The 14142-nt window shown below is 47.5% G+C and overlaps 1 protein-coding gene across 5 annotated transcripts in view; it reads left to right on the forward strand.

Annotated features, from left to right (window-relative positions):
- Myom2 (myomesin 2) overlaps positions 1-14142 on the forward strand; it is a 77579-nt gene that overhangs the window by 6050 nt on the left and 57387 nt on the right. For all 5 annotated transcript variants that reach the window (XM_085844136.1, XM_085844139.1, XM_085844140.1 and 2 more), the window contains exons 2-6: positions 440-557; positions 2525-2680; positions 6188-6326; positions 6462-6619; positions 7517-7609. In XM_085844136.1, the coding sequence (XP_085700262.1) occupies positions 440-557; positions 2525-2680; positions 6188-6326; positions 6462-6619; positions 7517-7609 (664 nt within the window). The remainder of the gene's footprint in view (positions 1-439; positions 558-2524; positions 2681-6187; positions 6327-6461; positions 6620-7516; positions 7610-14142) is intronic.

Genomic DNA, 14142 nt, shown 5'->3' on the forward strand with positions numbered 1-14142 from the left:
TGTCTTGAATGTGTGTGTGTGTGTGTGTGTGTGTGTGTGTGTGTGCGCGCGCGCGCGCACGCATGTGCATATGGAGGTCAGAGGTCCCTGCCAGGTGTCTTTCTCAATCGCACTGCACCTTGTTTACCTTACTGCCCTGAGACAAGGTCTCTCACTGAGCCCAGCGATCACCAACCTGTCTGGACTGCCAGGCCAGTGAGCTCCTGGACTCTTCCCTTCTGCACACACTCTGCCACCTTCAGCCCTGGAGTTCCAGCCATGTGGCACTGAGTCTTTTATATGGGTGCTGGGAACCTCATTCTGGTCTTCATGCTTGCATAGCAAGCACAACTTCCCCACGGTGCCGTTGTCTCAGCTCCATCTTTCTCCCTTGGAACAATGCAGAATGTGAAAGGCACAGAGCACAGGACCTGACTCTTCACAATCGTTTCTCTCTCAGGAACACCCAAGATGTCCCTGGTCGCAGTGCCTTTCTACCAGAAAAGACACAAGCACTTTGACCAGTCATATCGAAACATCCAAACCAGGTACCTCCTGGACCAATATGCATTGAAAAAGTAAGTTGACAGGTTCTGGCTAGACTCCATGGATTCTCTGTATGTGTGGCTTTGGTACTTTCAGACTGGGAACTGTGCTATGATCTGGAGAGGAAATGATTTGTGGGAAGTCTGAAAACAGGGAAAAGAGCATCTCTGATGTACATATCCCTTTTGGAGACAAGAAGTCAGTTGGGTTGAATGGCCCATCTGGGTGGGATTGTCATGTATTCTCTGTGAGCTGGTTCTGAGCCCCATGGTGGACATTCCCAACTCCATACAAGTCCACTGATTTTATACTCTTCCTCTGGTGTCTTCCAGCAGTGGGATTTAAAGTCACCCACCATATAGGACAGCGAGAAGGAAAACAATGGGAAGAACATTGGTAGGGTTCATCAATGACAGGGCAAATGGAAATGAAGTCTATGTTTATCACAGTCCACCTACCTGATGGAACAGGAGTGACACCTGAGTGTCCTGCCTGCTAAGGGGGCTGGAATCCAGTCCCACCTCCATCTCCATCTCCATCTTCTGAGGGATGACAACGTTTCTTCCTGGCCAAACTCCCGAAGGACGGGGTCTCCTCCAGCTTGCAGCTCGTGCCTCCCTGGCACTGTTTGCGGGCAGCATATCTGCAGCTCCAGGGCTGACTAGAGGGCTGTGAGCAGGAAGAGACCTCTGAGGCTAGCTTTCTCTTGCCATAGATGCCTGCCACATGTCACCAGCATCCTATATTTAGAAATGTCTGTGGTTTTCATTTAGGTGCCATCCCTTGCTATAAACAGAGCTGAACATTTGCAGTCCATCTCACACACACACACACACACACACACACACACACACACACACCATACACACACACATGCCACATATACCACACACACACACACACAGACATACACACACCATACACACCCCATACACAGAGACACACAGACACACACGCACCATACACATACACCATATATACACACCCCCCCACAGAGACACACAGACACACAGACATACACACCCCATACACACACACACCATACACACCCCATACACACAGACACACAGACACAGACACACACACACACAGACACACACACACTCACCATACACACCCCATACACACACACACACACCATACACACCCATACACACATACACACACACACACAGCATACACACCCCATACACACAGAGACACACAGACACAGCATACACACCCCATACACATACATCATATACACACACATACACACCATACACACCCACACACATACACACCCCATACACACACACAATGCACATACACCATACATACACACACACATACACCCCCCCATACACACACCATACACACAGAGACACACAGAGACACACACACCATGCACACACACATACACATATCACACACACACACACACACACACACACACACACCCCATACACACAATCTTGGCTGCAAACCAGGAAATAGCTGGCAGAGAAGGAATAGTATCAACCATGGGGAACTCAGGGGAGGGGGATGTTTTTCAGAGGGTGTTTGCAGACCAATGGAAGGTACCATATGCAAAAACGTAGGCTTGGGTTGAGGTGTACATATGCATATGTGTGCATATATATCAGCGTATGTGAGTGTGTGCACAAACATAGATGTGTGTATGCACATGTGTGTGTGTGTCCATGGATATTCCTGTTCCTGCTTGTGATATATATATATATATATATATATATATATATATACACATATATATACATACATACATATATATATATATGCGTGCTTCTGTAAGAGGTATGTGTGCCTATATACAGGAATGCAGGCATGCCCAGGTGCATCTGTATGGGCATAGATGTCCATGTGTGTGTACTTGTGTGCCTAGGCTCTGGGTACACATGTGTGTACTTCAGGGAGGGCTTGGGTGTATAGAAAGGAAGCATTGTGTATTAGAATACGTGTTATTTTCTGGCACATCTAATTATTTTCACGGTTTGTTCAGGCAAGCAGCCACCCAGTCATCCTCCCAGCGGTCTCTTACAGAGAGGTCCTCCTCGAAGAGAGCTTCCAGTCAGAGCTCTGCTGGGGCGATGACCTGCAGGCTCTGTGCAAAGCGGGTGAGCGCATCAGAAGAGGAGGAAGTTGAAAATGAAAACAGGTAACTTCTTTGTGTCCCTGTCAGCCACTGTCCATAGAACCTGTGTGTGTGTGTGTGTGTGTGTGTGTGTGTGTGTGTGTGTGTGCATGTGTGTGTGTGTGTGCTGCTATCTGGGGAGGTTCAGCCAAGAGAAGCAGGGCTTGCTGATAACCAGAGTTGGATGTTCCTGCTCTTCCATCTTTACCATCTGATGTCAGTCCCAACACACAAAGAATTTGGACTGAATCTCCATTGTTCTACTGACCAGGGCTGAGATGTTGCTTTTGGCTTACCCTCTGCACTTAGATCCCTGCCTTTCTCTGAGCTCGAGCATCAGGTGTCTCAGACTCCACAGTTGAGTTTCCATAACGGCCCGTTGTCCCTTGGAACAAGGTCATCTCCCGAGGAGGCAGCCAGTGTTTAAACAGCTGTCTCTGTGGACACCAAGGGCTGCGAAGGGTTCTATAAATCATCGTATCTTAGATTTCAATGGGGTTTGACTCACGAGGGTGCACTGTCATAGGAAAGAGAAGGGCCAGCCAAAATGTCAGTCTTAAAGTTACAAAATCCAGGTGATAGTGGAACAGCTGTTGGCTGCCCTTTGGTCTTTCCAGATTAACACGAGGAGGGATGGAGGGAGGGCTCCATGGCTAAGACACTTGCTGCTTTTTCAGGGGACCTGAGTTTGATTCCCAGGTGTCTCACAACCACCTGGAGCTCCAGTTCCAGGGGATCCTATGCCTCTGGCTTTCTCCCACATCTGCGTGCATAGACACAATACCCACAAGAATTAAAGATACATGTTCAAGAGAATAAAACGAGCAGCCAAATATTTCATACTGCTTGCATATCTCTCCAACTGCTCCCTAACATTTCTCAAAAAGAAAAAAAAATCTCTTTTAAATCAGAAGGACTCACAAGAGTCTGGTAAGCATGCTTCATTTGAGTGTTTCGTAATGTTGGAGTAGCTGGGCTAATAATGGAAAACTCAAATGATGATTCTTCTTTTCAGTTGTTTAAAAAGCACGTTTATTCAGCGACAACGATATATTTTAGAATTGTAACATACACTAAGATGAAAATAAGATTCTTAGAGTTTTTAGATCCCTGGTGGGGTTATTTTTGTTTTGTTCTCCCTCTCCCCACCCTCTTTAAATCCAGAGATAGCAAATTCATATTCCTAGCAAAATAAAATCTCGGCAATTGGTCAAAGTTAAGACTATTTTAAGCGTGTGTCTAGCAATCCTCACGCTACTGTTTGGTTAGTTAAAAATGTGTGTCTAAAGAATAAAAATGCCCCTAGTTTAATCATTCTTACAAAGAACTACACCCTACAGGCATATTTAAACAGTGAAATCGTAATTTAAAATTCCTGTCTTGACCTAAGATAACAGCTCATCACACAATAGCATGTGGATGGATGCTGCCCACTTAAGGACTTACTTGAAATGCGTTCTACCTTAGGAGGTCCTTCAAAGGATAGGCACTGAGTATACTACATGTGTTGATTATACATATGGACTTTATTCATCTCTTAAAAAAACCAAATTAGCCTATAAATGCCTTAGGTATACTGTACTACACAAATTGTATAGATGTTATTGTAAAATGAGGGCTTCTGAAGTTAAAGAATGACTTCCAGACGTAAGCTCTGTAAGCTGGGGTACAGCTCAGTTGGCATGCATGGTGCTCCCTAACCCCACATCCACCAGGTCAGTGTGCATGACTGTAATCCCAGTAACAAGGCAGAACAAGAGGGGCAGGAGTTCAGGTCATCACTGTCTACTTAGTGAGTTCAAGGTCAGCCTGGGCTAGCTACATGGAATATCTGAAGTTTTAAGTGTTCAATTACACTGGAAAGGTATCTTCTAATTGTGTGTAAGTTTGAGGACTGGATCTTGGAAATCTGAGTTCTGTCTTTTTATGTCTATGAGCTATATATCAGTGTCACTTTGAATATACTATGCACACTCCTGTCCCTCAGGGTCCCCAGTGTAGGATAAGGAAAGTGAAGATCGTTTGAATGCTTGGATGGTTGGTATGCTGCTTATGTGTCCCATCTCAGCTGATGGAGATCTTCATGACACACAGAGTGTTTGTGCTGGGTTCTCCGACTCTTGAGTCTGCTTTTCAGTCATGATGCCTGATCCCATTTTGTTGTAGCTCTTAGCCAACTCTGGAGGTCAGTCCTCTTGGTAGGTATAGGTTACAGGTATGGGGTTGACTAGGCCCTGGCTGACCCCACTGGCCCATATGGCATCTTAATATTTAACTCTCATTATTCATGCAGGAATCTTCCATTGTCAGACCTATTTATTTATTTATTTGGAATTTCCCCCAGATATTAATTTATTCTTATTTATTCATGTTGCACCCCAATTACTGTCCCCCCATCCCAGTATCCTCATCACACAGTACCTCCAGCTATATCCATCCCCCTTCTTGTCCCTTCTGAGAGGCTCCACCCAGCAACTGATTGAGACAGATGTAGAGACCCACCCACCATCCAATATTGGGTGGAGCTTGGGGCGTCTTATGGAAGAGTTGGGAGATGGAATGAGGGCCCTGAAGGAGACAGGATCTCTACAAGAAGATCAACAGAGTCAGACGACCTGGACTCTTGGGGGCTCCCAGAGACTGGACCACCAACCTAAGAGCATACACGGGCCGGATCTAACCCCTCACTCCCACCCCATTTAGCAGATGTGCAGCTGGGTCGTCATGTGGGTACCCCAACAATTAGAGTGAGGCTGTCCCTAAAGCTGCTGCCTGTCTGTGGAGTCAGTTTCCCTAACTGGGCTGCCTTTGTCTGGCCTCAGTGGGAGAGGATGAGCCTGGTCCTGTAGAGACTTGATGTCCCATGTCAGAGCTTGAGATCACTTCTCTCCTCGAAAGTAGACTGGGTGGCTAGTGTTCCTAGGGTTGATTCCAGGGCTCAGAGAGATGGTGCCATTGCATTGCAGGGTATCTGGGAGGATGAATGGGGCTCTACTGAGCATTGACTGGAGCCTAGGGTCATTCGTTGACTGATGCCACTCTCACCAGTCCTAAGTGTTAGCACAGGCACCTACCATTCCTTGAAGACATCAGTCCATTCTTGTATATATTGGTTCTTCACTTTGACAGGAAGGGATGGCTCTAATCCCCCATCTGTAAGGCTGACACTTCTTCTCTGTGATTTCTCCACCTCTACACTCAGCGATACTCTCCAGTGCCCCAAACATGCCTGCTCCTGAAGGACTCTAAGGAGTGCCCAAGTATTTCAGTCTCTCATGCCAAAGAAAGCAAGGGATGTATGTTGGGCATAGCTCTATTAATAAACCACAGCCTGCTGTTCTTTGTAGCTTTCCGTGTATACTGACACATACTGAAAAGAGGAGAGCACAAGTAGAAAACTTTGGCTCTTCCCCATCATCTTTTATCCCTTCCCACTGAGGGATGGGTACACAGAGGGGACCTGTCTAGTCTGTCAGTGTCACCAAATCTATCAGTTGTCCTATGACCAACGGAGCTTCTTGGCTCTCTTAGGTACCGGTCTCAAGCGGCTTCTTACGGAGAAGCTAAGAGGCAGCGTTTCCTCAGTGAGCTGGCCCAGCTGGAGGAGAATGTCCACCTGGCCCGGTCACAGGCTCGGGACAAGCTAGACAAGTACTTCCTGGAGCAGACGGTAGGAGGACCTGCAAGCTCCTCCCTTGGGGTGTAGAAAAGGAGAGTTTGTCTGCACGCAAAAGGTCTAATGCTTCACTAACTGTGGGCTGCTCCTGCCACACCCACTCTGACCACCCTCTCTTCTTCCCCATAGGTGGAAGACAATCTGGCATGGGAGAGACACTCATTTGAAGACCGAATGAGCAGGGCCCCTGAGATCCTGGTGAGGTTAAGGTCCCACACCATCTGGGAGCGGATGTCTGTGAGGCTCTGTTTCACTGTGCAAGGATTCCCCACGCCTGTGGTGCAATGGTGAGAGACAGCATTGAGGGCTGCTTCCCTTCAGGAACCATGTGCATGGGAGAAGTGTGTGCCTTTGAGCCTGTTGTATAGGCCTATGCAAGTTCATGTGGGAGAAGGGAGCGCAACATTCAAAATGCCTGTCTACTTAATGCCCTGCCATTCAAATTTTAGGGACATGGGCGGATCTTTCAGAACAGTTTTGATGGAGTGTTTTGCTCCCTGAGTAGAAATTTATGTTTGTCATCTTGGCCATTGTCTATGCACTGGCTTCGTTGCTGACTTTGTATGCAGACACCATATATCTGCCTTAATTATAGGAGGGCTCACGTAGGGAAGCAGTAAATCTTGATGAATTCCATCTTCCATAGACCCTCCTTGATCATTGGCTGTTGAAATCAGGAATTGCTGTATATATCCTGTGTCCTGGCTCTCTCACAGGAGTCTTGCAACCTTGTAGCTCAGCCTATCCATGGAATTAGGAGGCAAGGAAAGAAACCAAGGCTTGCCCAGCTGTAATATAGCCTGTGGGTGGCTGAGTTCTGCTTTATAGGTTAGGGGCTTGGAGCTCCCAAAACTAAGGATTTATGTACTCTGTGATGTTTTCTTCAATGGGCTTCAACTATAGTGTAGCCCATTGGACCAGGCTGGGACCTGGCTCACATCAGCTATGTTTCTTTTTAAATGGAACGATAGCTGTAGAATTCACAAGATATGTGGGCTCAAGTAGATATGTCTGTTTGAATGATACAATTCCCGTCTCTTGTAGAAGGCTAGATCCAGAGCACCTTGTGTTTGTGGACAGGGGGAAGGGGAGCAGATGTTTCTCAGAGCCCAAAGGAGGCTGGGACACAACTGCCAAAGCATATCTGCCTGTCTACCGAAATGGATGCTTCTTCCCTCCACCAGGTACAAAGATGGCAGTCTGATCTGCCAGGCAGGGGAGCCAGGCAAGTACCGGATTGAGAGCAGGTACGGAGTGCACACTCTGGAGATCAACAGGTGAGGATACACAGCCAGTGTGTGCTGGGGTCGCATCCTATAACCATGTACAAACTTAAGGCAGAAGCCAGCTGAGAGGCAGAAAAACCCTCACCCCTATACTCAGGAGGCCAAGGCAGAGAGATCGGGATGTCTGGGCCAGCTCGATTGACAGGGATGACTCGAAGAGTCACATGATGGTACACACATGCTACCCTCAGACACAGAGACACACACAGACAGACTCATTCTCCCTGCATCTTTGCCTGGATGTTTGTGTAGAGTGAAAACTCTTCTTCTCCTTCATTAAAATGTTTTATGGATTGGGTTTTGTAGAAGAAGAAATGATTCTGACATTTGTTCCGGATGGCAAGGTAGAATCATTCCATGATGGCTACAGTGGAGAAGTATGCTCAGCCCCTAGCAGATCTGGAGCAGGACACCAGGGCCAAGAAGAGGGTGTGGTCCACAGATAGAAAGTCAAAGCAGAAAGTTTCCGGGAGAGGGGTTGTAGATGAACATTCCCAGCAGTATTTCTAATTAACTAACTAATTAATTAATTTTTATTCACTCTACATCCCAATTGCAGGCCCCACCTCCTTTCCTCCCAGTCCTTCCCTCACAACCCCCTCCCCCATGACCGACTTCTCCTAAGAGAATGAGAACTGCTCCCCCCACTCCATCCTGGGATGTCAAGTCTCAGCAGGGGGCTGGGGTGACCAGCCATTCCCTGATGGAGATGGATGCGGGGCTCCATTAGGAGGGAGGAAGGGGTCACGTGACTGTGCTGTGCTCTTGAGGTTTTACTCCCACCAGGAGCCTGCTTTGACTGGAAGCCTTTTGTCAGGTCCTGATCCTGCAGCTGAGGTGGAATTCCTCTTTCCGTTTCTCAGCTTTTCTTCCTCTTCCTATCTGCTTTCTTTTGACTCCTGCTTCTCTGTGGGGCAGGCAACCCCTTCCCTGAGCTCGTTCTGGTGGCCTAAGGACAGCTTACTTAGTGCTGTCCAGAGCCCCCACGGGACTGTGGGCCCCTCCCCTTTCTGTGTAAGTGCCACGCCTCCACAGCTGTCCAGTCTCTACTAAGCTGGAAGCCCCGTCCCCTGATAAGAGCAGACTCCTAGCCTCACAGCTGGTTGGTTTCTCCTGTTGTCCATTGAGAGCCAACTGAGTGCCTGATACTGTTTTGGTGATGTGGTACGTGGCTGGCCGCCAAAACTGGACTTGCTCTCTGGAGTCCAGGAGGTGCCTCGTATTGAGCATAGGTGAATAACAGGCAGGTGAGGGGAGAACTGGGTCTAGGGTGACAGGTCATGGAAAAACGGGAACAGGGGAAATCTTTCTTGGAAAGAGTTTTCAAGGTGAAAGGATAGTGGGTGGGAACTGGGTGTCTGAGTGAAGACTCTCCAACAGTCTCTTGAGGTGCACAGGTGCTGGGGATGAAAGGGAAAGGAGAATGGAGACTACAGATAGGCCTGTAGACCAGGGAACCTGCAGAACAGGGAGGATGCTAGCTTGGCCGAAGCTAACAGGGGTCTTAGAAGCTAAGGTGAGCAGACAGGATCCCCTCTGACTTGCAGTGGGAGGACCCCAAGGTGACCAGTGTCAAGCTCACACTGAAACTCAAGAATAAAGAACCAGATATGGAGCAGGGAATGAGTGGGATCCAGAAGATGTACGGGTACTCATGTCCCTGGTGGAAGCATTGCAGCTCAGGGAGAAGCCAGTCGGGTGGGCGGACTCCAGGGCCCAGGAGATCTGTGGACAGTAGTTCTTCCCTTGACATCCAGGGATCAGTGGGCAGTCAGCCAGTGCCAGCTTCCTCACGGACAACACTGATGTCAGAGTGTCTGATCCCTGGAGTAGGTGCGCTCTGACCGGCAGGTCTGGGAAGCTTAGATTTGAATGAGCATAAAGATTGTCACACCCTGACCCAATGTTGGCAGTATTCAGACTTTACATCCAGAATAACACTGGCTTTAAACAGTGAAGAAACACCCAGAATGAACTAAGCTATTTGGCCCTGGCAGGCCATGATGGAATGATCCAGAAACCCAGGTCTCTTGACTTATACTTGCCAAGACCAGCAGATCTCTTCCTTTCCTTCTTTTCCCTCCTGGGCCCTTCTTAGCAGATGAAGAGAATTTCATATTCTTCAGAAAAAGAGCATTGGGAAACCCCACAAATGATAGCTCAGCTCAGCTGTTCATTCCAAAGTGCTGAGCTACGGATCATCTGATCCGGGGTGTGTCTGGGGTGCGGAATGCCTTGCCCTTCTCTCTAGCTGGCCATGGAATGAGCTTTTCCTTGCATTCTGAGGTGACATTTACTACTATGACTACGCTTTGGCTCCTGCAGCTGAGTTCTGACGACACTTAAAAGCAATCTGGCTCCTGGGTGCTATCTGAACTTTAACTTGCAGTCTGTTCCGTGGTACAAATACTCACACATTTTTATCTGACCACCCATAAAGAGAATGTCCACCTCCCCCCAACACCCCCTCCATCACCACAAAAGGATATTTTTGTCCTCTTAATCTGAGGGGCATTTAGAACAGTCTGTCCCATTTCTTGTTAGTGGCATGGCTATCATGTACTTTTTGCTGAATGCTTTCATGACTAAACTTTTCTTTTTTTTTTTTAAACAAACCTTTCCTTTTTTAAAATATTTATTAATTTATTTTATGTATATGAGTACACCGTAGCTGTCTCCAGACACACCAGAAGAGGGCATTGGATCTCATTACGGATGGTTGTGAGCCATCATGTGGTTGCTGGGATTTGAACTCAGGACCTCTAGAAGTGTAGTTGGTGCTCTTAACCATTGAGCCATCTCTCCAGCCCATGACTAAACGTTTCTCATGCTCCTTTCTGACTATGGTATGGAAAGTCTGAAGAGTTCAACCCTGAGTCCGATTTCTACTTACCATTCATCTACCACCAATGAGGAAATCACTTACGACGCTGTCTGCCCATCTTTAGAGAAGATAAAACTGCATTAGTTCTCACAGGAAGTCCTGTTGAGATGTTTTTTTACACTAAGACTCTGAGAGGCAAAGGTGCCTCCATGGAAGTAAAAATCGAGACCAAAAAAAAAAAAGTCCTTCTATTCTGGGAACCCATCCCAACAGAAAGTCAAACCTCTCAAGTTCTCTCAGCATGAAGCAAAGGCTAGATTTAGAATCTGGGTTTGCTGAACACTGCCTGCGAGGTCCCGGGGAGCAGAAGGGACGGAGGGTCCACCTGGGACATGCTGAGGACAGGGTTCAGAGTTCACTGCCTCCAAGTCAGCGTCCGGTGAAATCAGAGTTTGGTGCAGTTCCCAGAGCCACTCGGATGTCCTCTCTGCTTCCCATTCTGTCCCTGCCCTAGACACCCTGCCTCCTACAATCCTATTCCAGCACTCACTTCCATAAGGGGACAGGTACTCACTATGTACATGCATACCACTGTTTCAATGTTTTGTTTAGTACAAAACACCCAGGAGTGCAATGAACAAGACAAAGCAAGGTCCTAGTTCTAACCTGTACTCTGCCCCCCAGAAGTGCCCTGGACGCTCCCAATTCTAAAGAACAAATTGCAGGCCATGGGTTTCTTTACTGATGGAAAGGAAGCTGTGGTCCGTGCCTCCTGAACCGGCTTTCTTAAGCACGGGTGTGCACTGTGACTCGTCTGCAGAGGAAGAAGCGCTTTCTCCCATCAGACCTTCTAACTCCTGCTATTGTGCCCTAGCTCAGGGCTAGGAGTGCTAATGGGTGAACCGAGGAGCTAATCAGCGCTAATGCCTTAGGTGGCGCTGCCCCATCTTCATGTCTCAGTCAGCCCAGGGCAAGCTGGGAGTTGAGGAGAGGCTGCCCGTGACCTCTTCAACCCTTCGTTCCTGTCACCAGTGGTCCACTCCAGACAAGCTTTGTCTCTTCTGTGTCATTTCAGTTCCCCCTTACTCAAGAACACCTCAGAGGGTTTGGAAGCCCCTGATGCTTGGAGCAATTCTGGGGAAGAAAGGAAGCTTTGTGCAGGAGAGTAGGGGCTTTCTTCCAACTTTTGGTGCAGGGATTGAGCCAATTAACCTTAAGTGATGAAGTTAAGTTTGTATTCACTTAGAAAACTGCAAGAAACTTTCGAATACAATGTCTTTTTTTTTTTTTTTTTCGAGACAGGGTTTCTCTGTATAGCCCTGGCTGTCCTGGAACTCCCTCTGTAGACCAGGCTGGCCTCGAACTCAGAAATCCGCCTGCCTCTGCCTCCCGAGTGCTGGGATTAAAGGCGTGCGCCACCACTCCCGGCTCTTTTCTTTCTTTTTTTTTTTTTTTTTGGAATACAATGTCTTAATCATGAGAGTCACCCTTATAAAGCATTTTAGGAATTTAAGATATAGATACTTTTTTGGAGGGGGGATACCATTGAGAGATGAGGACTGTGAGCTAATTCAAAGCAGTGCAGGGTACCGAGGTACCACGGCTGTAGTACCTCAGCAACTGTCTGCCAACTCCTTTCTTTTGCAGACGCCTCAGCAACTGTGTTTTCTGTGCGTATTCAGACTGACCAGTGTTGAGAATGACCCTGACTTGCTGAGTTATAAACAGAAACAAGTTTTTACCTTGAACTCAAAGGACAAAACTCAATTAAACAGAGCAGGTGGAAGCTTTACCGAGGCCTAGGCACAGACAAATGATGTACTATATAAATCATACAGTATAGAGTTCTCAACACTATCCTTAGCTATCTAAGCAGGACATGATATAGCCGAGCACAGGCATTTACTATGGGTTTAGAAGTAAGACAAAATTTGCAGTGTGACAAAGGAAACTCTGTTTGGAAACCATCCTATTAACATAAAGGCTCTTGACGGAGTTAGAGATGGTGCAATATATGCAGTTGACTGGATACTCAGGTACCATCTGTGCCCACACGCCTTTGAGGGCTCTCCATGGCCCAGGTGTTGTTCCTCTCTTCAGCTCTGAGGGTGATCTGCAGGGCCAAGGGCAGTCTTTTTTTCTCTCTGGGCTCCTCCTGGAAGTCCTGCCCAGGCTTCCCCATGAACTCTGCTTTCTGTTGGGTAGTTGCTCTGGGTGCTCTGTTCCCACTTCCAAGCTTTGTCTGGCCACCTTGCGGCCCCTGTCAGGCTCCTTTGGTCGCTGCAGGAGACTACCTGTCTCTATCAGCTTTGCAGGACCCCCAGCCATGCCTGTTGTCACCAAGCTGTCATTTTCCCCACTGGCTGTGCTATTGCTAATGGAGGTGGGTGTCTGTGAAGCAAACGTCCACGTTGCGGAACTTTCCGCTGCACACTGCTCTTTTGCACTAATGTAGAACTGTCTGCAAGATTTCAATTGCATAATTGATTGGTTCCTAACCAGATCAGGCCAGCACTGCCCTGGGCTTATGGGTGGTAACTGGCACTCATGCCTCCCAGGTGAACGGAACACTATGTGCTGGTGTGAGTGGCCAGATGGACAGAGCTGGTTGACCTCTGTGAGCAGTGGCATTTACAGGGGGCCAGATGTCACATCTGACACAGCAAACGTGGGTTCAAACGCCCAAGAGAAAAGAAAGGAGTTGGCAGACAGCATAGGTCTCTGAAAATTCTCTCTCCTCTTTCCTAGAGATATTAAATTCTTGGTCAAAGAAAATAATAGCAGCTCAAAATGCTACCTTGAAGAGAATTAGATGACCAAGAACAGGGCTTTCTTTGTTCCTGGGAATACTGGCTTAATTTACTTTAATGTAAATTAAAGTAAAGACTTGGGCAAAGTTTTTCTTTCTCAAAAGTGAATTTTTTCCCCCAAGAGTAAGGGCTTCCCCAGATGCCCCCATGTTGGAGGGAAACAGCAGTAGGAATGTGACTTTTGGAGCCATGTGGATCTTGTTTTCCAATCTCTCCAAGTGCCAAATTCTAGGATGTGCAACAATGTTATATAAGGTAGTGGCTGAGGGTTGCGGTATTGGGACTACGGCCCTGTCAATAGAGGGCTTGCTATGCAAGGGTGAAGACCTGGCTTTGATTTCCAGAATCTACATGAAAAGGCTGGGCGAGTGCTCGCAATCCCAGTGCTGGTGAAGCGAAGGCATGTGGAAACCTGGGGCTTTCTATCTATCCAGCCTACTTTAGTCCTAAGCTCTAGGTCAATGAGAAACCATGTCTCAAAAATCAAGACAGGTAGTTCAAGGATCCATCCCAGAGGACGACCTTTGGCTTTCTGTATGCATGCATACACATGTGTCTATATGTACATATGTATGAGCACAGGTATGCACACATAGGAGAGAAAGTGAGAGCAAGACTCCCTGCCCCACAAGGACCTAACAAAGAACCTGGCATAAATCAGAACACAATGAAGCTGTCTGCTTCTCTTTTGTCAGATGAACTGGGGAAGTTGAAGGGGTGTGTCAGTTCACAAGCCCAGAAGTGACCTCACTTCTATAAGACGGACGTGGGAGATGGGAACTTTGTACCCTGAGAGTTTAGACCCTTGCCATTTTAAGATCATGGTCTTCCTAGGATAGACACATACCCGTATCTTAGGTGGGGTTGAGCTTGGGTGTTTTAATGATGCC

This window comes from Mus caroli, unplaced genomic scaffold (assembly GCF_978045245.1).
Source record: "Mus caroli unplaced genomic scaffold, Mus_caroli_1 scaffold_10, whole genome shotgun sequence".
Lineage (NCBI taxonomy): Eukaryota > Metazoa > Chordata > Mammalia > Rodentia > Muridae > Mus > Mus caroli.